Raw genomic sequence first — 27,960 nt, 5'->3', positions numbered from 1 at the left:
ACCCATTAAAGTTGCAAATGCCACGTTATAAACTGTTAACTCAACCTCGGTGTAGATGTCACCAAAACCAAAAAAACAAAAAAAAAAATGGTAAATAAATTAAAGAAGACAAATCCCTTGCAAAAATTACACGTTTACCATTTAAATGGGGCATCAAATTGGATTAATGATATAATTATATAAATGACGAGTTTCTTTATAATATTTCCTCGTTAGCTTTAATCTTTATACAGGAAAAGGATTTAATTGGGTTATTAATTTTCCTTTCAATTCCTAGTTGACTTTATTATGTTTCTCTTGACGTCCCAAAACAACCATTTATTGTTTGAATCCAAAAACGGCATACACCACACATTTATTTATCACAAAAACTTTGGTAAGACGGTTTGTTAGATCAATCTTATGAGACGAATCTTCTATTTGAGACACTCATTAAAAAAAATTATTTTTTATTCTAAATATGAACAATGTTAACTCATCCCACGAATAAAGATTTGAATAAAGATTTGTGAGATCGTCTCACAAAATACTTACTTTTTATTTATATATATATAAAAACATATACTTGAAAAAATATATTTCAAAATAATATATAATATGACAAGGGCTATATTGATTGAAATAAATATTAAAATAATCTAATAAAAACCAATTTTCGGATACAATAAATGTTCTAACATAGCATGTAAAGCATATACATACATATAGGTACGTACACAAACTTTATATCTTTAAAACAAGAACAAGTCTAAATGGTAATAGAGTAGGTTTTTTGTGAGACGGTTTCACGAATATTTATTTGTGAGACGGGTTAACCTACCGATATTCAAAATAAAAAAACAATAATTTTTCATAGATGACCCAAATAAGAGATCCGTATTATAAAATATAACTCGTGAGACCGTTTCACACAAGCTTTTGTCATGATAATAAAACTAGATCATATATTACATTAAACGATGAAATTAAGTATGATTTAATATTTAATTATATATTATTTAAAATGATAATGGGGCAATGCGAGAGTGACGATAGAAATGGAAGGCGATTAGAATTTAGAAGAAGGGATGAATGCAAAACCCAAACACAATATTTTATTATAAATAACACCTTTTCCACCATTATCCTAAATTATTAATTGAGATTTGGGTTCAATCCGCCTCGATTCTGCGTTTGCTGCGTATGTAGCCGCGTACAGTATCGACCACCTCAACCGCATAAGCCATTGGATCGAGTTTAGAGGAGATACATAACGGGCTTTGATCAGATATTTTTGAGGATTGTTGTTGAATTTCAAATGGTGATGGAAGATAACGAGAGCTGTGGAAGTAGGGCGGTGGAATCGTCGCCGTCGGAGACCCGACAGCAGCGGAAGAAGGTGGAGGTTTACAATGAGGTTTTGAGGAGACTCAAGGAAGCCGACCACCCGGAGACGCGGGAGTCGGCTTTCGAAGATCAGCTGTGGGGGCACTTTAATCGCCTTCCGGCGAGGTCGGTCGCTTTTCTCCTTGTTTTTAATGGATGACACTTTGATCTTGTATTGTTTATAGCTCCATGTATACACTTTTTGCGCACGGGCGTGTGTAAAAGAAAAGAAAGTAGAAATACATTTGTATGGAGATTTTGTGCTTTTCTTTTTTCTCGGAGAGGAATACGAAAGCTTTTTATTTACTTGTTACTGGTGTAGTTGTTTATGTTTTGATGTTGTTGATTGTTATTGTGACGTGTAAGCGTGTTTTTCAGATCTAATCACTGTACATGTTCTGGATTGAAGATGTATCTTTTTTGTGATGTGTTGCATGTGGATGATTTTCGTTATTTTTCTGTGTATAACGTACTTATTAGCTATTTGATATGTAATTACTTTGTGATTCATGGTTTGGTTGTTTCGACATTCAAGGTATGCGATGGATGTGAACGTGGAAAGGGCGGAGGATGTAATTACTCACAAGCGATTACTGCATCTTGCACGTGATCCTGCTGAACAGCCTGCATTTGAAGTTCGCCTTGTGCAGGTCGCACCAGTCACTGAAGGGAATATAGGAGATTCAGTCCATTCACAGTCACCAAAAAGGGGGAGGTAATGGTTTCGGTTTAGAACAATCTCGAATGGCACCATTAATGATGTCTCATTTGCTGTTACATCCATTCAATTATTTACAGTAGTTAGTGCTTTATCTTTTATTTGATGTGCTGATTTACCACCATTTTTCGGTCAGTATCCATCCCCCACCTGCTTTTGGTTCTTCACCAAATCTTGAGGCTCTTGCACTGGAAAGTAGCAAATCAGAAAATCCAGATGGAGACAGTGCTGTAAATGGTGAAGTCAAGTTTCTAAGGTATACTCTTTTTGAGCTGTCACTCTATCAGTCTTGTACGCATATACTTGCTCAATCCTTGGTGTCAGCATTGGGAAATAATTTTCTAATTGGGTTTTTGATAAAATTAATCTGGAATTTTTTCCAGTCCCTTGAGTTCTTTCTCGCTACAATATTATTTAGCTTTGATTCGACTCTTTCTATGCTTGTTTGCAACTGTTCAAGCATACATGCCAATGAATCTCTAATGCCTTGTGCTCTATCTGGATTGACCTCTACGCGTTTTCTTAAACTGTTGATAATTGATCTTAAAGGCTGTACCATTTCATTGAAGTGACCAGGCATGTTTTGGAGTATGTATATTAGAACTTACTTCTCCTTGTAATCAATAATGTAGGCCCATGCATGAGATTACTTTCTCAACAGAAGATAAACCAAAGCTTCTGAGTCAGGTAATTAATACCACTTTGGCATGATCACTCAATGTTTGTAGCACTTGACTGAACTATTCACTTGTGGGCCTTGCAGCTGACAGCTTTTTTAGCTGAAATTGGGCTTAACATCCAGGAAGCACATGCCTTCTCCACAGTGGATGGATATTCACTAGATGTCTTTGTTGTTGATGGCTGGCCGCTTGAGGTATTCAATCGCCAGTTCAAACCCCTTCCTTCACTTTGCCTATCCAAATGCGTTTTTCCGGTTTAATCATCTTCACATTTTATGCATCCATTCATTTTCACGAACATTGTACTTTCTCGGAGATATGTTGTTTATAAATGCCTTGAACATTTTGAAGCTATCAGTCGTGAAGAACTAGTGATTGAAAGCGTTGGTTATCTTCTTGGTTTGGACTTTGCTTTATTTATATTTTCATTGATGCTTTTTGTATAATAATCTTAGATGTCTGCACATGTATAGTTTCTCCTTTAAAAGAATATAGTAGGTTTGAGAGTGTGTAATTTTTCTAAAATGAACTTTATGGAAGATCTGAAGTGTGCTTTTAATGCTGTTAGCCAAACTCTATCATAGGTTCTAAAAACAAAATGGTCTTCTCAGCGCCTTCTATTCATGAAGTGGTAGAATTTTGACCGACCTTTTAATATGTTCACTTTTCAGGAGGTTGAACAACTCCGAACTGCCGTGGAAAAACAAGTTTTAAAGTTTGAGGTAATTTTCTCTTATTCTTGCTTTGCTCATGGTTAGGCTACTATGAGAGTAAAAATACTGCAACTGTCATTTAGATGAATTGACTTTGCTTCTGTTCATAATATTTAATTTTGTATTCCTATTCATGTGCTGTTCAGTTATGTTTGCTACTAAAGATAGGGGATGAATGAAGCTTGTATTTGATTTTTAAACTGCAAGTCTTCTCTGATGCTGTTATCATGAACTATGTTTTATATTCTTGCAGAAAAATTCATGGCTCATTCCACAGTCTTCACCTCCTCTTGGTGAGCGTCAGAAAATGGAGATCAAAAGTGAATCTGATCATTTGGAAATACCCACCGATGGCACTGATGTCTGGGAGATTGATCCCCAGTTTTTGAAATTTGAATCCAAAGTAGCATCAGGCTCATATGGTGATCTGTAAGTACAAGATATGCTTCTTTTAAAGCTTATGCTTGCAGGTAAGCGCTCATTCATTTGAAAATTTCTTTCAGATACAAAGGTTCTTATTGCAGTCAGGAAGTAGCAATCAAAATTCTCAAGACAGAGCGATTGAATGCAGAATTGCAGAAGGAGTTTGCACAAGAAGTATATATAATGAGGTTATTTCTGAATCTTGCGATATATTTCTTGATTCGTCGTTCAACACTAATTTTCTGAAGTTTACGTATGGTTATGAGTTATTCTGAATTGAAGCCATTACTTTCATGGTCATTTTCCTTCTGGCTTTTTCTTTTATTCTCACTTTATCAGCATGTATTTCTTGCAGAAAAGTTCGGCACAAAAATGTTGTTCAGTTCATAGGGGCATGCACTAAACCTCCAAACTTGTGCATTGTGACAGGTACGTTTCAAACCATGACTTTCCAAAATGTAGATTTTATGACTTTTCAAAATGTTAATTTTGGATATGTTTTTGATTCTTGCAACTTGGAAGCTTGTCTAAAAAATATATTGTTTTGTGCTTCTTTACTTGCAGAATTCATGTCAGGAGGGAGCGTTTATGATTATTTACACAAGCAAAGGGGTACTTTTAAGCTTCCATCTTTACTTAAAGTAGCGATCGACGTATCAAAGGGGATGAACTATTTGCATCAGAACAATATCATTCATAGAGACCTGAAGGCTGCAAATCTGTTGATGGATGAAAATGAAGTAAGTGTTACGCGCTTCAAATGCATTGAATCTTCTTGACACTATTAATCTTAATTCTTATGACCATAATTTTATGTGTAGAATTCTGCTTGTTCACCTCACAAGTTCGTCCATGTCAATGCTGGGTCTTTGTGAAGAAATCTGCATAATATATTATGGGTCTTTGCATGATAACTTTTGTTTTATTGGTTTATCCTCAACTTGAAACAAAAAACCATTTGAGCTGAATATGATGCATGTAGAACGGAAAAAGCAGTTATTTTGATAATTTGTTTGTGACCTTGTCTACGTCTCATTTATTAGCTTTTCCAGTTAATTAGGCATTTCATCTTCTAAAAATTAAAATTGTGAAAAAGCTTTTGTCGGTACACATGCATTGTGTGGATTATCAAGTTTGGTGATGTCTTTTATGCTCTGTAGTTGTAAAGATCTCAAAGCAGCTTTTGTTTTAGGTCGTCAAGGTTGCTGACTTCGGGGTGGCCAGAGTGAAAGCTGAAACTGGTGTTATGACTGCTGAAACAGGGACATATCGGTGGATGGCTCCTGAGGTGTGCTATTCTTTATGCTTTTTCAACTCCACGATTTTCTAATCATTATTGTCGCACTCGTTCTGGTTGGATATTTTTGTGTTTTTGAATTCACTAACTAGTAATTATTCTCTTGAAGGTCATAGAACACAAACCTTACGACCATAAGGCCGATGTATTTAGCTTTGGCGTAGTTCTGTGGGAATTACTCACAGGAAAGGTACTACCTTGTTTTTTGAAATCTAGGAATCAGTATTTTTCTGGCATGCTCGGGGCTTAGTGTTTTTGTTTTGGCTTGCCAGCTTCCATACGAATACTTAACACCTCTACAAGCAGCAGTTGGAGTGGTCCAAAAGGGCCTGCGGCCAACTATTCCGAAGCAGACTAATCCAAAGCTTGCCGAGCTGCTTGAGGGATGCTGGCAGCAAGATCCAACTTTGAGACCCGACTTTTCTGTTGTAACAGAAATCTTACAGAAGATATCTAAAGAGGTAATTATTTCATTCAGTGCAGCCAACATGAATATTTGTGCTTGGTCACACGTTTCACTTGAGATCTTGCTTGAATGGTATTTTAGAGAATTTAGTCTGAGAGTTGAAACTTCAACTTGTTAAAAGAAATACAGGTAACATTTAGATTTTTTAGGAGGTTTAGATGTCATTCAATGGTGCATTCTTGTGTAGCCAACTAATTTACGCGCACAATGAGCAGGTGGGGGACGATGGAGAAGGCCGAAAGGAGAAATCTGGAGGATTCTTTTCTGCTCTTCGGCGAGGACATCACCATTGATGAGAAAACTTGAATTTAGAGTCGTTACCTATCTGATTTAACTCTATTTGCAATGTACAGAATGCTTCTTTCCATTTTATTAGATGTTTTTTCCTTCAAAGTAGAGGTTCCCAACGAATTTTTCTTTTAAATTTTCTGATGTTTTATCACCGAGGCTTGAAGATAAAATTTATCTTAGTAAAAAGGCTTCATGACTAATGTTCTGTTTTCGATTTTTCTTTTGTTTAACACTAAACTACTTTTTTATTATTTTGTTTACGGCTAATGTTTTTCTAAAATAAATGAAATGTTCCAAAAATTCTTTTCGTGATTGGATATATATCTATTTGTTTTGAATAGTGGAAATATAGGTGAGATATGTTTTATCCATCATTTAAGATTTCTATTTATAGAATATATTTACGGAGTTTGAATAGTTGATAAAATAATGAAATATAATATTTTATCTATTATACTCTTCTTAAGATGAATATCGACTCAACAAATTATTTATGAGAGATGTGGGGCTTAAATGTTCGTTAAAATTTTGACAGTAAAACTCAATGGAAAAAAACTGAACGAAAGAAAAAGAATACGATAATAAATAATTTTCATGACATCAATCATCTAAGATAGATACTCCATCATATATCAATCATCTAAGATATCTCAATTGATGCATCTCTATCGTGTGTATCAATTTCTTGAATGTTGAAGTTGGCAATGCATTTGTGAATAACTCAATTACATTCTCACTTGGGCAAATTTAATGGACATCAATATCACAATTTAGCTCATGTGTATAAAAGAATTTTGGTGAAATATGCTTTGTTCTATCACTTTTTATATAACATCATTTTAACTGTGCAATTCGAGCTACATTATCTTCGAACTGTCAGTATATTTTTGGTTGTTGGCAAACCATACAATTCTTGAATACGTTATGTCATGGAACTCAACCACACATACTCCCGACTTGTTTCATGTATTGCAATGATCTCATAGTTATTTGAATATGTCGCTGTTAAAGATTGCTTCACCGACTTCCATGATATAGCGGTGTCTCCTCGTATTAACACATAACATGTCTGAGATTTAGCTCTATGTTGATCAGAAAGATATCATGCATCTGCATATCCAACTGAAGAAGACTTTGATTTTGTCGAATAAAATAATTTCATATCAGTTGTACCATGAAAGCAACGAAATATGTGTTTACATCATTCCAATGTTTTCGGGTTGGACACAAGTTATATCTTGCTAAGAGATTAACAAAAAATGATATATCTGGGACAATTTGCCAGATATGATAATGCTCCAATCACACTTAGATATGATACTTTTGGACCAACAATTTTTTCTCCATTTTCAAGTGGTCGAAAATGATCTTTGTTATCATTAAGTGATCGAGCAAACATTGGTGATGCTAATGAGTGTATCTTATTCATATAAAAGTGCATTAATATTTTTTATGTATATGAAGATTGATTAACAAATATTTTTTCTTATAAATGTTCAATTTGCAATCCGAGACAAAATTATGTCTTTCCTAAATCTTTAATCTCAAACTCATTTTTCAAGTAATTGACAGTTTTAGTAAGCTCTTCTGGAGGGCCAATAAGATTTAGATCATCAACATATAATGCCACAACTGCAAACCCTCATATGCCCTTTTTAAAAAAACACATGGACAAATAGCATTATTTTTGTATCATTTTTTCAACAAATATTCACTAAAACAATTGTATCACATACAGTGGCGTAGACAAAATTATTTTTTCCGGTGGGCAGAATATTTTTAAATATTAACTTCATATAATAGAAATAAAAAAGAAGTTAAAGAAACATACTGAATTCTTATTTAAGCCAAATTCTGCGATTTTTCAATACATCAAACTTGTTTATGATAAATTCTGTATCAATACCCAGAGCAATATCCCTCCCTATATAAACAACCATGGTATTGGCCAAAAGGTCATTTTCCATTTTATTACGAAGTGGCGTCTTAATGAGTTTCATCCCTGAAAAAGCTCGTTCTGTAGTTGCTGTAGAAACTGAAAGAGTCAAAACCAATCGAACCAACCTATCAATCAAATGATAGATAACCGACTTCGTTGTTCTGGCCAATGTTTGGCACAAATGATGCAAAGAATCAAGATTCCGAAACTGCGCATAACGCGATACATCAAACTTATAATGATCTAATTCTCTCATCAAATCTTCTCTTTCTTCTTTGAAATTGCTTTTTGTTGCCGATAGTTCTGAAATAAAAGGAGATGTGTTATTTGGCCCATTTAAATCACTTGTTGAAGCTGATTTGTCATTTTTTTTTTGAAGAAATCAAATATTTTATGATTCTTCATCGCAATATTTCAAATGTAAATTGTAATTAAAATTAAATTTATAAGTTATAATTCAATTTAAATTGCAAATTCTGTATTTTTTAATCACAAAAGTTTAATTTTAAAATTTCAGCATAGTTCAACTTAAATTATGTGGATTTTTTTTAAAAAAAATAAAAACTTCACAAATTTTTCTTCTTTGAACAAATAAAAAATAGATATTAATTTCAATATTTACACATTTTCAACCCTAAATATGAAAGATCTTAAAATCCTCAATGTTCACTTTCAACCTTAGAAAGTTAAAATCCTCAATGTTCACTTCACAACTTGTACTCTTGTTCCACTTTGTATACTTCTGGGGCTAGTTTTCTACATACTTCACATCAATCTAAATAAAACTACACAACAGTAGGTTTCCCATTTGATAGAGAACAACAGAAGTTGAAGCATCAATCATCATATTAACATAATATTTACAAATCATGATCTATATTATTAATAAAAATAAATTTGAAATACAAACCTAGAAGAAATTTTGTTTCTTCAATTTTTTCCCAAGCTTTCTCGTCTAAGCGGCTGTTTTTTTTCTTCCCAATAATGGTTTACAATCTACACCTAATAACCCTTTGAATTATGCTTTAAATCTACATATTTAATTACACATTTAAAATTGGGCTTTAAACATTAATTGAACTTTAAAATTCAATGCATTTTTTAAAGTTTTTTTTTGTGAAGTGAGCTTTAAACATGTACACCTAAGCTTAAAATATAAAAAAAATCAGCTGGGCATAAGCCCAGATTTGCCAATGTTGTCCTACGCCCCTGATCACATATGATCAGATTGCTTTAATCCACATAAAGATTTATGCAGATTTATTGATAACATAGCCTTGAGTGCTTCATCATTTTCTTTCGATAGTTTGAAAGTGAACAATGAAGATAAGCAGTACCAAATCTATAAGTCGTATATTAAGACTTTCTAATACTACTAAAGTGATTAGGAACCAAAAATTAGTGGCATCCATCACAGGTGAATATGTTTCCTTATAGTCAATTCTAGGTCTCTGCAAGAAACCTTAGACTACGAGTCGGGTCTTGTATCTTACAATTTCAACATTTTCATTCATCTTTCATACAAAAACCCATATGTATCATACTGGGATCACTTTTTCAGGTGTTCAAACTACAGATCCAAACGCTTTATGTTTTTCTAGTGAGTCTAATTCAGTCAGTATGGACTTCTTCCATTTCTTTGTTGACAATCCTTAACGGATTATGATTTTGAGTATTCATTATGTATGATGTTAAGGGCGACATTTAGAACAAAAAAATTGTTAATAATTATATTATTTTGATTTCACAATTTTAGAGTTGATATATAATTTGTTGAAATCTCATTATTTTCATAAGAATTTGATTATTGAATAATATTATCCAAGTTTGGTTAATTGATTTATCTTATTATATCATCCAAGATTGCTTCTTCTGGAGCTTTTGAATTTTTTTTCTCTTGTACTTTTGTTTTGAGATACAGTATCCTTAGAACCAATTGGTCGACCACTTTTCTGGTGTATTTTAGATTTATTTGCAGGTTAAATAGTAGATGGTCTTACGAGAACATCAATTTTTACAAGGACATTCTCTGCATGTATATGTAACTTAGTCACATTTTTTTATTAACAAAAGCATCGGGCAATTGATTTGCAATTCCTTGCAAGTGAATGGTTCTTTCAACTTCTTGCTCGCATTGATTACTTGGACGATCATAATGAGATAATGTTTTCTCATTTCAACAATATTTTTTGCTCTTCGGGATACAACTTTATTTCTCCTAGATTTGGAAATTCCAACTCATCGTAGCGGCAATCTGCAAATCTCGTAAGAAACAAATATCTTGTTAAAAATTCTAAATATCTAATAATAGATGGTAAATCATATCTCATATAAATATTAAGTCTACGTTGTGGACCCATTTTGATTCATCGTGTAGGAGGGAAAGAGACTTATACTGCACAACCAAATACTCAAAGGTGAGATTGGAATGGTGAATATTGGTGATAACTAGTACGCCTTATACGAATAAATGATGCAATATGTATTATGACAAGGGCCCACACAGATTATGGAAGTTTTGTTCTCGTCAATAATGGTCTATCAATTAATTATAAACTCCCAATAAAAGACTCTGATAAGCCATTTTGTGTAACATATGGATCCCAATGCTCAACTAAAATTCCTATTGACATATAATAGTGTCATTAAATGTCTACGATTTAAATTCAGCAACAATATCAGGACGAATTTTCTTGATTGAATGATATGAGAATTGAGCTCGTAAGTTAATAATTTACGCAAATAATCTAGAAAAAGCTATATTTCGAGTAAAAAATAAACAACATATGACCATCTAGTAAACATATCAATCAATACTATGATATATCAAAATATTCCAAATGATGGGTGTATAGGCCCACAAATGGACTCCTGAATTCTCTCCAAGAAGATTGGGATTTCAGCATCAACCTTTGTAGGAGAATGCCTTATAATTATTTTACCTTGTGAACAAACTATACATAGGTAGTCATTGTGTAAAAGAATCTTCTGGTTATTTAGAGGGTCTATGTGAGTTAATTATTATTTTGAGCGTCATTGTTGCCCCAAGGTGACCAAGTCGACTATCTCATAATTTGAGGCTTTGTTTGTCAACAAACTTCTGGTTTGTGACAATGTTTTTTTCAACTATTTTTATTCTTATAAAATACATTCAAGAAGGGAGTGCACATAATTTTTCTTTCATCTACTTCTGGCCAGATATAATAGATGTTATGCAAATGTATTCAAAATTATTTTCATTAAATGTTTTAATATAATATCTATTTCGGTAGATATCTTTAAAGCTAAGAAAATTCCTACTGGATTTGTTAGCATAAAAAGCATTTTCAGCGTATAGGCTTGTATCGTTTGGTAAAATGATTTTTGCCTTTCCATATCCTTCGAAAATATTTGATGCACCCGATATTGTTGTAACATTATTTTCAGCTAATGTTAACTCCAAAAATACCTTTTATTTTAAGAATTTATCATGACATTTCAACATTAATTATTAAGAATGGTATGTGTTGTACAACTATTCGCTAAGCATCTATCATGACATTTCATCATTAATCTAAAATAAAATATAGCTCAATAAGCTAAATATGATATATAATATGTAAGACTTTCAAAAAAATATTTTATTAAATAATAATAAAAACATTTATTGAATAACAAAATAAACTTCCACGACAAATCCAAAACATGAACCGAACTTCAAAATAAAAATGATACCACAATAACATAAGAAACAATAGAAATCCAAAGTAGAAGCAAGACCAATAAAAACAATTATTCATTGTTTTCTAACACACAACCACCAATCAAATTATCTATGTTTCTATTTGGATTAGCAAAGAAATCAGAGACGTTCAAGTGAGTTATATTAATTGGATTATTATTGTCCACAAAAGTTATCTACATTTTTCGTTTTTCCTTGATTGAATTTTGGTAGAGATCAACAAGATGCTTTGTCGTACAAGAGGTACGAGACCATTGTCCTTCCACTCTAAATCTATAACATTTTTTTCCATACACTTTGGAACTTTTCTTCTTTGCTTCTTCATTATTGAAATTCCACTGCTGGTGACTTGTTTTATGTTTCTTTCCATTTTGGTGCTGATAATATTTTTTTTGGCCATGCCCAGGTCCATGTCCTTGAGTTGAATTAACATTTGCTTCAGGAAATGTAGTTTCATTTGTTTCAAGAAATCATGTGGATCCATCTGGGCGCATTTGGTGATTTTTCATAAGCAAATCATGGTTTTGTTCAACAACTAGTAAGCACGAGATGAGTTCAGAGTACCTCTGAGATCCATGTTCATGATATTACTGCTGCATGAGCATGTTCGATGCATGAAAAGTGGAGATTGTCTTTTCTAACATATCTTGATCAGTGACTTTCTCTCTACAAAGTATCAATATGGAACTAGCTTTGAATAATACAAAGTTATAATCACTTACAAACTTAAAATCTTGTAAGCATAGATGTTTCCATTCATATCGGGCTCTTGATAGAACTACAGTTCTCTTATGGTCAAATATTTAGATTTTTCCAAAGTTCTTGTGGCTCTTTCACGTTGAGATATTCGACTTTCAACCCATCATTGAACCGATGAAGAAGGAAGATGAGTGTTTTTGCATGGTCTTTCTAGGACATTTAATTTCCTTCTTTGATTGTATCTCTAAAATTCATAGAGACAAGGTGGATCACGGTATCCAAAATCCATGATAAATAATTTTTTTACAGTCAAGTAAAGTGCTGCAAATTCAAGTGTAGTGATGTTCGTTATTGCAACTTAAAAAAATTAGAATTATAACCAAAACATGTTAAGCAATAAAATATTATAACAAAAACATATTAGAATTGTAACATTTATAAAGTAAAATTGTATTACTATCATTGAAAATAAATAGTATAACAAATTATGCAAAAATAACACATGTTACCACTTTTACTATGCAATTTTGAAATTTCGTTATTGTATTTGGAAACTAGCATCAATGAACATAAATAACGAATTATTTTATTTAACCATGATTTAGTCTTCATTTGTACATAGAAAATATAAATAAACATAATATCATGTAGGTTATCGAATTTGATCTACATGGAGATGTGTTCAATTAATAATTTATATATCTATCTACGACTAAATCAAATTTCAAAAACCGATATATTATTTATCTTGTTCGCCAAGTAAGATATGAACATAGGAACAATCCATTTCAAAGTGAAGAAAATACATCATAAAATAGTAAAAAAAAAAACAATTTGTCCAATTAATATCAATTAGAATATTGTGATTGACTCAAAACTTTTCATAAATCTATTAAATATTTGTATTCACACAAATATTTTGGCCATTAGTTAAATCATCATAAATAAAATAATATAAATACCAAACATGCAAGCCAAAATATGATAAGAAAATTTAAATCAAAACAATAAGGTATTTCTATTTTATATTGAATCAAGATTTTTCATGAATATTGTTGAAACATATAACATTTTAAAAAAATTTAGGAATATGGTAACGTTATATTTTATATAAATATTATTAATAGATATTGATAGATCTTTATATTCTTAGATCAATATTTTTCGAGAATATTGATAAATCTTACATTTTTATATTTTATTCATAAAACTGTTAATATTATCAACATAAAGTCGTGTAGTGCTACTTCATAAGCATCAACATAAAATTAAAAGTCGTGTTTCTTCAGGAGCATCAATATAATCCTAGAATTTGTGCTACTTAGAGAGCATCAATAATAAAATAGTGCAGTGACGCACGCGTTGCTTACTTGTATAATCTTTTTTTATAATTCAATTGATTTATATTTAAATGAGGATCAAAATATAATTATAAGAAATAGTGAGGGACTACACTATAATTTTGATATATAAATAAAAAATAAATTGAAAAATAAAAGAATAAAAAAATGACCTAAGTGAGCATTGAACTTATAACCTAAACCCCAAAAAACAATGATTCTATCCGCTGAACTACATATAACTTGCATTAAAATTTTAACATATTATTAATATATATAATTATTGAAACAGATCATGACACAAAGTTAGTTACTCTAAGTGTCTCAAACTTAATGAGATAGTATAGATATAAATATCGTGCTTTTTCTATAGCATCCATACAAAACTAAGAAGAAATTATTTATGAATTTTAACTTGAAAAGCACTCATGCTGATAACATGTTATGAATAGTGGAAATACAGACACAGAAAAATGAATTGGAATGATTTATTCATCATTTGAGATCTCTATTTATAGAGTATATTTACAGAGTTTGAATAATTGATAACATCAATCATCTACAATACTTTATTATCTATAACACTATTGTTTATTTCAACCTATCTTGAGTGAATTGTTTTTATGATAAATCAATGACTACCATAGTATAAAAAATATCATGTGGAGTATTGACGCTAAATATTTTGATCATTAATAGTCGTTAGCAATGTTTTCAAAACCGGACCGGATCGGCCGGTTGAACCGGTTCAACCGCGAACCGGTCTCCAAACCGGTCCGGACATAAATAAAAACCCGGAAAACAGGTTTAACCGGAAAAAACCGGTTAAAACCCGGTTCAACCGGGAACACCGGAAACCGGCCGGTCTTCAGGAACCGGCCGGGTCTGTGAAATTATAAAAAAAATTGCCACAGATCGGCGACGGTTATTTCAAAATCCGTCGCTATATAGCAACGGTTAAAAATAACCGTCGCTAAATAGCGACGGTTTTTGCATCTAGACACTTTTTTTTTATAAGAAACTTGATGTTTACTACTTTTTTTATAATTAATCTTGATGTTTACTTGGACACTTAAACTTGGTCATCACTATTTGGTTACTTTTTTTAATAAGAAACTTGATGTTTACTACTTTTTTTATAATTAATCTTGATGTTTACTTGGGCACTTAAACTTGGTCATCACTATTTGGTTACATGTTATGTGTAATTTGGATTTTTGAATTTGAAAAGTGATGTTTATTTTGATATTTGTTGTAATTTTCATCTTAAAAATTAAATAAAAACTATAAAAATATAAATAATCAATATTTTACTATTTTATTTATTATATAAAATAAATAAAATATTAATTTTATTGATCCGGTTCGACCGTCCGGTCGAACCGGTTGAACCGGTTGAACCATTTTTTAAGGCTTGACCCGTTCGATTAACGGTCCGGTTATAAAAACACTGGTCGTTAGATCTGCTGTGAATACATACATAACCACGAACTCAATATAGTTTCTCTTGACATGCATGTATGATACATTAAAATTTATTTTTATGTAAATATAATTATTAAACTATAATTTTTGCTGACAATTTGTAAATGTTTTTTGGTACGTATTATTAATTTTACTACTTTATTCATTTATATTTTTATATAAATATAAATAATTATTATTAATATAACTTTGCAATTTTAAATTTTACATTTATTACAAGACATTTTTATTAATTTTAAAGAAGAAAATGATTAAAAAATAAAAATTATTTACTAAAATATATTAGAATCATTTGTGTTACAGAAAAAATAAAAAATCTACTACAATAATTTACATATAAAAAAAATAATTTTTTTTATAACTTCTGCCAAGCAAAACCTTTTTAATGTAAGAGTACTGATGTAACGTACATACCTTAGGACGATACACTGATGCTACGTAAAAAAATATTAGAACACAAAAAAAAACGAAAAAGATAAAGGGTTAACCCTTAAATTTGATAATAAAGAAATGACAAATTTCAAAAGACCAATATACAAAACCAAAATTACAATATTTTTTTGCTTGAAATTTGAATTAAATTTAAAGTTTGAATGAAAACTATGGTTCATGAATGTAGGAGTATCTTTTGGCTCTTCACGTTCTTGAGTTAGTTGTGACTCATTATCGTGGAAGTGTTTTTTGACTTTCCACATTCATGAGTTAATTAAAGACTTTTGACTCTTCATATTCTTTAGTTAATTGCAAGATTTATTGAGTTAATTAATATTGCATGACTTTTTTGGAGTTTATAAATAATTTGTTCATTTTCTCCACTCATATAAAATATATATATATACATTTTACAAACATACTCAAGATCTCACTCAAGCTTCTCTTGCATTTCATATTGTTAGCTTTCATCTGGCCTCCATTCAGTTTGGTAATAAGTCAAAGTCGGTTTTCAGTTCGCCGGTACAGCTACTTCTTGTTAAGTTGCTGCATGGTTTTGTCGTTGTATCATGAGAAATAGTTGTCTGTCCTGATCCTTGAAGCACCATCGGAGAGGACAAATCTGTTTTAAGTAAATCGTACTTCATATTTGTATCGGTTTGATCTACGAGTTTCCTATTGTTTTACATACTCGATATTTATACTTCAAATTCCATATTGCTTTTTTTAGTGCTTTGTCTGTATCTATACAATCCTGTTTTCATTTACTGTTCTATAATTTTTGTTTTCATACTTCTAATTTTAGCATTTTGGCTACCAATCTTAAAACAGATTTTGTTATACTCATTTTGTTGAAGACATGACTACTGATTCGAATGTGCCAAAAGTTAGTCCCCATCTATGGAAGTCATTGTTTCTTATGTGCCTATGAGCCTTCCTGATAAGCCAGAGAAATTCGACGGCTCAAATTTGAAAAGTGGCAAAATAAGATGTTATTCTATCTCACCATCTTAAATCTAGCAAGGTTTCTCACCGAGGATGCTCCCAAACCAGTTGAGGTTGACATAAATGTGCAGACTGCTAGTGCTATGCTTGCATGACACAATTCAGATTTCTTGTGTAGAAAATGAATGGTTCGGCTGATTAGCTTACAATGTGTATAGCGAAAAGAAGACAGCTCTTGAATTTTTTGAGTCTCAAGATAAAAAATAAAAAATTGAGGATTCCGGGGCCATTAAATTTGTTGTTGGCCGATTCTTAGACTGTAAGATGGTTGATTTCAAAATGATGATAAGTCAAGTTCAAAAATTCCAAGTGATCCTGGATGATATTTGTGGGGACCCGGACGCTAATCAAGTTCTTAATCATCTTTGGGACTAATTAATCAATTATAAAACATGGTCTAAAAATTTTTCTTTCAAAATGCGGAACGTGGTGAAATTAAAATATATATACATATCAGTAGTCCTGTATTACAACACATTTATTCAAACTAGGGTTTGACATCTACTATCCAGTGTTCAACCCTATCTTTAGTCCAAGTCCGGTGCCACCACTCTAATCACGATCTCTCTCTTCATCTCCTGTACCCTGATCCTGTCCCACCTGTTGTCAAGTACACATACAGACAAGACAACAGCCGGATAAACCGGTGAGAATATACTCCCAGTATAAATCAACGAAACATGCAATCATATAAACAATATAAAGCATGTAATCAGGTAACAACAATATGTATCAAAATCTGAAACATAATCAATATCAAACTGTCGACAATACTCGTAGCTACGTCATTTTAAGACTAGACTCAATCCTAGTCTAGGGATCCCGGTTTCCAGATGTGGTATTCCTATATCGAATTCCGTAATAGGAGGAACCGTAATTCTATTACTCGATATAACCCTATCCGGTGTTCCTATATCGACTTCCGTAATAGACGAATTCCTATTCCCTGTTACTCGATATAACCAAACATCCGGTGTCCTGACCTAACCGTCATGGACTGTAGCTCTATCGCTAATATCCTATCTTGAGACATCGTGCAATGTGCCGTGGCGATACCACCACTATCCGGCACTTCTGTCACAAGATAACTCGTCTAATACCTGTCATCTAAATTCAAGAGAACAAGTACAGTAATCAATGTAATGCAAATATCCATGCAATAAAATAAAGTATGTGATTTAGGGAAACCCAAGTCTAAACCGACTCGAGTCCATCTCCCAATACCACATTGACTTATACCTTTGTCTTCCCGGTTTGACGAAGACGACGTCTCGTATTCTGATCGGTCCATACCGGTCTGGCAATGACAATCACATAAATACAATATCAGTATATAACTCAATTCAAAACCTGTTCTGATCAATACTCAAATCAGTATATAATCTGATCCATATCTGAACAAGGTACAATCTAATTCATATCAACGATCTCACGTTACAATCGAAATCATTACTGAATCTGGTCAGTCTAATCAACTGATGTTTTAACGGCATAACAATACAGTCTTGATATCCCGTCAATCTCAACATCACAGATATACTACCAGAATTCATAATCAATATCAGTACATTTCATAATCTCAATATCTGTACACTCAAAATCAATATCAACACCATTCTGATATCAAATCTCAATCAATTTCACTCTGAAATTCATAACAATTGCATAATCAGTCTATTCTTAAATCTGACTTCGATTCTACGTTGTCTAACATGTCAAGAATAACATATATGACGTGTATTTAGTTCTAACAACATCATAATTTCAGAACATGTTAAAACGTAGTAAAACTTACGTCCAGTTGTAGTCTACGTTGCTAAGAACACAGTACCGAAATCGGATTTAAAATCTAACGGACGGATTGATCGCACGTTGAATTATCAACTCAAGAACTTGAATTGTTTTCTCAAAACCTCCGTTCCTTCCTTTCTTATCTGAGAGAATTGAGGTGCTTGCTATATATATATATATCATGTTTGCATGTAAATAAAACGTGTCACTTTCTCGCATCCTGGTCGGCGCTCGGGCGGTAATAATGCACCGCTCGAGCGCGGCCCTCTCGGCTCAAGCCCTTCAGATTGCCCCTTTGGCGCTCGGGCGGTAACAATCTACCGCCCGGGCGCCAAGTCTTCTGCCCGCGACGTACTACATTGGCGCTCGGGCGGTCATAAACTACCGCTCGGGCGCCACTAGTTCTGTCCCCAACTTGTGTAGTTTAATTGCCTTGGCCAATCTGGTCTCGTAATAGCCCGTCTCTAATTATATCAATTCAACTTCAATAATCTTTGCTTAACATGATATAAAATCTAGGGCATTACATTTCTCCCCCTCTTAGATCTGAGTTCGTCCTCGAACTCTAAACAATCAATTCTGATATATTAGAAGAAATGTATAACAGAGTTTAACTCAATTCGCATCTCACTGAATCCATTCTGAAATCTCGTTCTTGTATCAACTTCTGATTTCAAATCTGGAATAAAACTTCATGAAGTATATTATCATAATACTTCTCAAATTAACTCTGACAAAGTCAATCTGGCCATGTTGGTTATACAACATCCGTATAAACCACTCCATAGTCTATAATAATTCAATACAGCCAACTATCATCAAATCTGTTGCTCTCGGTCTAGGACATATTCAATCCTCGACTTCAAATACCAATCATCATCATCCGATGTTGGTTATAACATATGTTCATTCTGAACTATCTTCATTTTCTTTCGAATTTTCTTCAAAAGAACTAGAAATCTGTAGTATTCACGGTATACTGTCCTGACTGAAACTCTCTCATCACCAATCTGGTAGGCTGATAGGTATTATCATGCAGTGATAATAAGTCAGATCTATTAGTGTTAACATCCAGCACTCTATAATTCTACCAAGATCTTCCAATATCTGGATAACATATACCCTGACTGTCTGTCAATCTGCGATAAATCTAAGGAGCAACTCATGATATACTCTGTCACAAATACAAAGTCAACCAGAAAATCACATTCTGATATATTCTATCTCAACATTCTGTTGATTCTGATCATTCCTCTAACATCAATCGGTGTCATCTGGTTCTGTTTGTACGTTATCTGGTACAAACTAATAGATATAGATTGATTAATCTGTCAATTATAATCATATCATATCACAATCTGGAGAAAATGGCAGTAATGTCATTACAAAAGCCATAGAAATGCACTCCCATTTCTATTCAGAAATATACCATTCTGTAATAAATCTTCTGATTTCTATCTTTCTGCTTATTCTGTTAGCGATTCAGACCTATCCGTATGATTTCTGCCAACATTTCAGCATAAATTCTGCCATAACTGATCAAATCTGTCTATACCAAAACTATCTGTTACCCGAATAAAAACTGCATCCATCACTGTGCGTGTCTGACACTATCTGTGATATCTGATTCGAACTATTCGGTACAAACAAATCAGTTAATAATATAAATTAAAGAAGAAATACCTACCTGGTATTCGGCTCTGATTCTTAATGTCAATTCTGTTATACAATTCTGAAACATTCTGACACATTCTGCTCTCATTTCTGAACTGTTATAACTCTCGAAGTTAACGCTGATACAAGTGAACTGTATATAATCTCAACGGTTCACAATAAGCTTCTGGCATTTCTGGAATTTCTGACCTTTCTGATCTTTCTGACATCGATATCATGCTCTGTCACTAATCTTAATTTCAACTGCATCACATCAATTTGTATACTAATTTCAGATATCGCATATTCTGAATACAATCTGTTTCAAGCGGAATTCTTATCTGAATAATTTCTGTATATAATAATCACCGTTCTTTGAATATTCAACAAAATCTTTAAATATTCAATATCATTCTGTACTGAATCTAACAGACAAACAATACCGGATTGTAACTCAATTCTGAAATCTATCTACAAATCCGAAATCTTATCTAGGCAGATATCGGCCGACACGTATATCACTGGCGAATCTGCCAATGCTAGGCTCGATTTCAGTGGATCTACTGAATACATAAGGATGCAATCTGCTCCTTTTTGTACTAATCGAGTCATATACAATACAGATATCAAAGGAATTCTAAATCTAGAATCCTTACTGTGGTATCTCCACTAATCGGTCAACTCTGATCTGAATCTTACCATTTCTGGCACAAGTTCTACAATATTTCTATCTTTCTGTACTTGTTTAGCATATAATTGTCAATAATGCATTCAAATCAGAAAACACAAGTACATCATAATCTGTCTCTATTTCATTCTCATCTTACTGTAGTATACAACATGTTCAGAAATCTCTGATAATAATAGTTTCCTTACAAGTAAGGGAATCAATCCTACAGTATAATCAGATCCAACATATAATGCATATCTCCATGCAACTCAATCATAGATACTGATAACGAATGCATTAGTACATATCAATACATATGAAATATAATCATAAAGAATAGTACCTGTTACTGTGTTACCCAGTATGACCTGGATCTGTCCCTCGATCACCATATCCAGATGGTCCAGCCCCCTGAAATCTTCGAGGACCTCTCTGGGGACAAACTCTAGCAAAGTGTCCTCGCTGTCTGCAGATATGGCAACTACCAGACACTCCCTGGCATTGCTCTGTGGGGTGTCTCCCACCGCAAGTCCTGCAATACACTCCAGTATTGCTGGGACTAGGACTGCTGGAGCTAGCGGAACCACTTCCCAATTTCTTAAATGACTTCTTTCGAGCTTTCAGCAAATCTTGCTTTCCACTCGTACTGCCTCGATCGAATCTAAGAGAGGATTGGTGGGTTTGGGATGGCTTCATGCACAACCTCCCTAGCTGTCTAATCAGACTCGCCTCAGCTCTCTTTGCTCTACCCAAAATATCAGCAAAATGATAAGGTCGCTGCAAATTCATCAGTGCAACTACCTCCGAATTCAATCCTCTGATGAACTGATTCACTACAGCTTCATCATTCCCAGCTAAATGAGGAGCAAAACGCAGTAAAGTAGAGAATTTAGCAGCATATTCATCAATATTCAATGGGCCTTGTCTTAAATTCTCAAATTCTGCTCCTTTATCCTCCCGATAGGAAACTGAGAAAAATCTTTGATAGAATTCAGCTTTGAAGACTTCCCACGTGATCGCATTACCACGTTGTGCTAAAACTCTTGTAATTGTAATCCACCAACTTCTGGCAGCCTCTTGTAACTGGTGGAATATCAATTTAACTTTCTGTTCATCTGTACAGTCAATTAGATTAAACAATATTTCTATGTCATCTAACCAGTTCTGACAATCTTCAGATGTCTCGATACCACTCAAAATCGGCGGCTGAAATAACTGAAACTCTTTCAATTTAATTTCCATCTGAATTTCTGATACATCTATCTGATCAGACGAAGTACTACCCCTTTCTGAAAATCTTCTACGAGGTATATCTGATGATCGCAGGAATCAGTAATCACAAGAGATAATCAATCCCAACCCCTTTCTGATCAGCTTACCTTCTGATCAAGAATTGGTTCTGATTCATTTTCAAATCAGATATATTACCAAATCAATTCAGATATTCAGGTAACATACATTTAAACGCAATAAAACATGCTGGCATGCTAGCATACTCAATGTAAATCAACATAATACTATATCACATGCTAGCAATCAAAAGTAGGAAAGAAAACTCAGTCTACCCCGCTCACTCTTTCTATCTCAGTGCTAAGGAACCTACACTTCAAGGACCTATAGCTCTGATACCACCTGTTGTGGGGACCCGGACGCTAATCAAGTTCTTAATCATCTTTGGGACTAATTAATCAATTATAAAACAGGGTCTAAAAATTTTTCTTTCAAAATGCGGAACGTGGTGAAATTAAAATATATATACATATCAGTAGTCCTGTATTACAACACATTTATTCAAACTAGGGTTTGACATCTACTATCAAGTGTTCAACCCTATCTTTAGTCCAAGTCCGGTGCCACCACTCTAATCACGATCTCTCTCTTCATCTCCTGTACCCTGATCCTGTCCCACCTGTTGTCAAGTACACATACAGACAAGACAACAGCCGGATAAACCGGTGAGAATATACTCCCAGTATAAATCAACGAAACATGCAATCATATAAACAATATAAAGCATGTAATCAGGTAACAACAATATGTATCAAAATCTGAAACATAATCAATATCAAACTGTCGACAATACTCGTAGCTACGTCATTTTAAGACTAGACTCAATCCTAGTCTAGGGATCCCGGTTTCCAGATGTGGTATTCCTATATCGAATTCCGTAATAGGAGGAACCGTAATTCTATTACTCGATATAACCCTATCCGGTGTTCCTATATCGACTTCCGTAATAGACGAATTCCTATTCCCTGTTACTCGATATAACCAAACATCCGGTGTCCTGACCTAACCGTCATGGACTGTAGCTCTATCGCTAATATCCTATCTTGAGACATCGTGCAATGTGCCGTGGCGATACCACCACTATCCGGCACTTCTGTCACAAGATAACTCGTCTAATACCTGTCATCTAAATTCAAGAGAACAAGTACAGTAATCAATGTAATGCAAATATCCATGCAATAAAATAAAGTATGTGATTTAGGGAAACCCAAGTCTAAACCGACTCGAGTCCATCTCCCAATACCACATTGACTTATACCTTTGTCTTCCCGGTTTGACGAAGACGACGTCTCGTATTCTGATCGGTCCATACCGGTCTGGCAATGACAATCACATAAATACAATATCAGTATATAACTCAATTCAAAACCTGTTCTGATCAATACTCAAATCAGTATATAATCTGATCCATATCTGAACAAGGTACAATCTAATTCATATCAACGATCTCACGTTACAATCGAAATCATTACTGAATCTGGTCAGTCTAATCAACTGATGTTTTAACGGCATAACAATACAATCTTGATATCCCGTCAATCTCAACATCACAGATATACTACCAGAATTCATAATCAATATCAGTACATTTCATAATCTCAATATCTGTACACTCAAAATCAATATCAACACCATTCTGATATCAAATCTCAATCAATTTCACTCTGAAATTCATAACAATTGCATAATCAGTCTATTCTTAAATCTGACTTCGATTCTACGTTGTCTAACATGTCAAGAATAACATATATGACGTGTATTTAGTTCTAACAACATCATAATTTCAGAACATGTTAAAACGTAGTAAAACTTACGTCCAGTTGTAGTCTACGTTGCTAAGAACACAGTACCGAAATCGGATTTAAAATCTAACGGACGGATTGATCGCACGTTGAATTATCAACTCAAGAACTTGAATTGTTTTCTCAAAACCTCCGTTCCTTCCTTTCTTATCTGAGAGAATTGAGGTGCTTGCTATATATATATATCATGTTTGCATGTAAATAAAACGTGTCACTTTCTCGCATCCTGGTCGGCGCTCGGGCGGTAATAATGCACCGCTCGAGCGCGGCCCTCTCGGCTCAAGCCCTTCAGATTGCCCCTTTGGCGCTCGGGCGGTAACAATCTACCGCCCGGGCGCCAAGTCTTCTGCCCGCGACGTACTACATTGGCGCTCGGGCGGTCATAAACTACCGCTCGGGCGCCACTAGTTCTGTCCCCAACTTGTGTAGTTTAATTGCCTTGGCCAATCTGGTCTCGTAATAGCCCGTCTCTAATTATATCAATTCAACTTCAATAATCTTTGCTTAACATGATATAAAATCTAGGGCATTACAATATTCATACAAAGGGTATTGTGCTGTGTGAAACTTTCCAAATGGCGATTATCATTGAAAAGCTGCCTTCGGCTTGGAATGATTTCAAGACTTATCTGAACCACAAATGAAAGGAGATGATGTGGAAGAATTGATTATTAGGATTCGTATTGAATAAAACAATAAGGTGCCCTGAAAGAAGCAAGATAGAAGTCCATATGAATTATGGAAAGGAAAAACTCCTTTCTGCCAATACCTGCGAGTGTGAGGTGTCTTGACAAGATAACGATACTCACTCCGAAGAAGGTAAAGATAAGAATGAAAACTGTTGATTGTATTTTCATTGGGTATACATAAAACAGTAGCATTTATCGTTTCCCTGTACATAAATATCAAATAACTGATATTCACAAGTACGATATTGGAATCAAAAAATACTTTGTTATTTGAACATGTGCTTCCATGTAAATCTAAAGAACCAAGTCATCCAAAAGATCACACGAGACAGTGGAAAATAACAAGAGGTTAACCATGAGGTTGAACTTAGATGTAGTAAGAGAGCTATGACAGATAAATCATTTGGTCCTGATTTAATTACTTTAATGATGGAAAATGAACCTCAAAGCTTCAAAGAAACAATTAATTTATCTGAGGGGCCTCAATGGAAAGAGGTTATCAATTGCGAAATGGAATTTACAAAACCATACATGAGAATTAGTGGATCTTCCTCCGTGAATCAAACCACTAGATTGCAAATGGATTTTCAAACACAAAATGAAATCAGAAGGAGCCATAGATAAATATAAAGTCATATTGGTAATTAAAGGTTACCATCAATGTGAAGGGCTTGATTACTTCGACACTTATTCTCTTGTAACGAGAATAACCACTATTCATGTAATATAATACTTGCGATTGTTGCCTTGCCAAATCTTGAAGTAAACAAAATGGATGTAAATATAGCTTTTTCTAAATGGATATTTAGAAGGAAAAATTTACATGGAATAACATGAGGGATTTTCTGCGAATGGGAAAGAAAATAAAGTTTGTAAACTTGTGATATCTCTATATGGCTTAAACAAGAAATACAAAAATGACATGAAAAATTTGATAAATCCATGATAGAAAGTAGATTTAAATCCAGTGAACGCTTCAAATGTGTATAAGTAAAGGACGCTGAAAATGGTTATGTCATTTTATGTATTTATGTAGATAACATGCTTATCAATGATAGCAATGATATGATGATTAAATTCACCTAAAAGTTGTTGAACTCAAGATTCGAACTGAAAGATTTGGGCTTATCCGATGTAATCTTTTGAATTAAAATTCATAAAACATCATAAGTGCTAGTTCTACAGTCACATTATGTGGAAAAAATCTTTGATAAATTCAATAAAAATGACTCTGCAATGTCTAGAACCCTGATTGATACAAATCAACATCTATCAAAAATAGAGATGAGAGCATCACTCAATTAGAATACTCTCGAGTCATCGGAAGTCTGATATACTTAATAAGTGGTACAATACCAGACATATCTTATGTAATGAGCAAATTGAGTAGATTCACGAGTGATCCAGGAGTTAAACATTGGAAAGAGATTATCAGATTGCTAAGGTACTTAAAGCACACTCGTGACCATGAACTGCATTCTACTAGATATCCCGCTGTTACTGAAGGATATAGTGATACAAACTTTATATCTGATATGAAATATTAAATGTAAAGGCCCGTATTTCGTATTCATAATTTTACGGAATTATTAAAATTTTCTAAATAAATAAATAATCTTCTTGCCTCATTTATAAAATAAACATGTAAATAATTTTAACTTTAAAATAACATCGAAAGTAAATAAAATTTTCGAGCAACAATTTAAAAATAATCCAACGTAAACAAAAATTTATAAATAATCCAACGTATTAAAACTGAGTTTGAATAATAAAAGATGCATAAACTAAATCATGAAATCATGAGGTCCTCGGGTTTACTACTGCTGTCCCAAGATCGCTCACTGGTCTCCGCCCGCGGTCTCGACCTCATTAACACCTACAACAATCAAGTCTAGTGAGTCTAAAGACTCAACATATATATATATCGTGAATAACAAGTAAATATATCATAAAATCGCATTCAACGTAAAAATAAAGTATCGTAAAGCGTACGGTGAAAATAGCATCATGAATAATTATAACTACGTGCATATCTGAAAATTCATACGTAAAAGCTTTGCTCAATAGAGCTCTGTCATAACATATCATAATTTTTCTGGTAGAGATAATTTTTCTAAGAAAGTGGCCCATAACATAGCGTAAGCGCCTGATCAGACTAAACCACAGTATACTGGGCGATAGAGATCAATCACAGCCCTTGGACTGGATGTCCGTACCCATACATAATCATAAACCGGTCGTAAGTCACCGGACGGAGAGGTCCTCGGTTGTTCCTACCGACTTCCAAACCCATAAGCATAAGGTGGCCACAAGACATATCGCATATATATCAAAAATAAACATTTTATATTTTAATGCACGTAATATAATTATAACCTTATTTTACCGGATGAGTTGGATCGCTCCCAGTCTTGCTGCGACTTAATTCTAATATGTGACACATGCAATAAATCTTAACATGCCCAAAACTTGACAATTGAACTAAAAACGAGACGATTCGGACCAACAACTTGATTTTTAACCATGGCTTCGTACCAACCCAAACCAACATTAAACCGACGTTTAACCATGATTAAAAATACCTCAAACATACTGAACTCGATTCTAAGCTGTTGTTTACTCTGATATCTCTGATATTTTCGAAGGTAAGGTTATGTAGGAGATGTAGATATTAAAGGGGAAGGTTCAAGGGGTGTTAAAGGTGCCATAATATGCATTAAGATGGAGGTTACAAGTCAAGAAGTGGAAGGGTTTTGAATTATTCTTCTCCTCCTAGCTGGCCGTAGGTTTTGTGGCATACTCACGTTTAATTTACTTGGTATTTGTTGAGGAAGGATTAAGGTTAATTATGGTGTATGTATTACCCATCATTATGGAGATTAAAAGTAGAAAGTGAATGTACTATAAACCATTTAGTGGTAAATTTGAATGAGGTTTACTACAATTTTTGAATTGTCTTAGCCAAATATTATTACTACTTCTTGCATGGTATAATAATGTTTTAAATCTTGCATTTTAAATTCTTAAGGTTTAATACCCTCATTATATATATTTTTAATGAATGACAAATTAATTTAGAGTAGAACATTGCATGGCATGCTTGACTTAAAATTTAAGTATTTAAATGTTATGTTTAATTTCTTGAATATATTAGACTTAGATTAATTTATCCTCATTTGTTTATATTTTTTTAAGCTTTAATTAAATATTAACCAAAAGAACTTATTTACCAACTTAACTCTAATTAATTTATTAAATCCCAAGGACATTCTTTTTCTTTAAATTAAATTATTCTTTGACTTAACTTAAATTTAGGAATGTCTTTCTTATTATTAATCTTATCTCTAGTCTCCAAACTCCGGTCCGGTCTCGTGTATTTATTCTGGAAAGATAAATCTAAACATCTACTTTTAAAATAAATGATAATGACCTAAAATTATTAAAATAAATCAAATACTTCATATATTTATAAAAATTCATTTTTTTATTTA

At 33.2% G+C, this 27,960-nt stretch overlaps 1 protein-coding gene across 2 annotated transcripts; it reads left to right on the top strand.

Moving 5' to 3' along the window:
- The first annotated feature begins 1,017 nt into the window (after nucleotides 1-1,017).
- Nucleotides 1,018-6,141, top strand: LOC140820829 (serine/threonine-protein kinase STY46-like). Of its 2 annotated transcripts, XM_073181196.1 has the most exons (15): nucleotides 1,018-1,197; nucleotides 1,268-1,491; nucleotides 1,901-2,080; nucleotides 2,220-2,339; nucleotides 2,716-2,770; nucleotides 2,847-2,957; nucleotides 3,435-3,485; nucleotides 3,730-3,905; nucleotides 3,980-4,087; nucleotides 4,255-4,328; nucleotides 4,464-4,639; nucleotides 5,092-5,187; nucleotides 5,306-5,386; nucleotides 5,469-5,657; nucleotides 5,878-6,141. In XM_073181196.1, the coding sequence occupies exons 2-15, from the start codon at nucleotides 1,298-1,300 to the stop codon at nucleotides 5,953-5,955; spliced, it is 1,689 nt and encodes a 562-aa protein (XP_073037297.1). In that variant the 5' UTR covers nucleotides 1,018-1,197; nucleotides 1,268-1,297; the 3' UTR covers nucleotides 5,956-6,141. The 2 variants fall into 2 exon arrangements, with proteins under 2 accessions (XP_073037297.1, XP_073037296.1); XM_073181195.1 differs by having other exon boundaries at nucleotides 1,018-1,491.
- Nucleotides 6,142-27,960: the final 21,819 nt, after the last annotated feature.

Source organism: Primulina eburnea, unplaced genomic scaffold, assembly GCF_022965805.1.
Source record: "Primulina eburnea isolate SZY01 unplaced genomic scaffold, ASM2296580v1 ctg186, whole genome shotgun sequence".
NCBI classification, from domain to species: Eukaryota; Viridiplantae; Streptophyta; class Magnoliopsida; order Lamiales; family Gesneriaceae; genus Primulina; species Primulina eburnea.
Note: the sequence above shows the minus strand (reverse complement) of the source record. Positions and strands in the feature narration are given on the sequence as shown.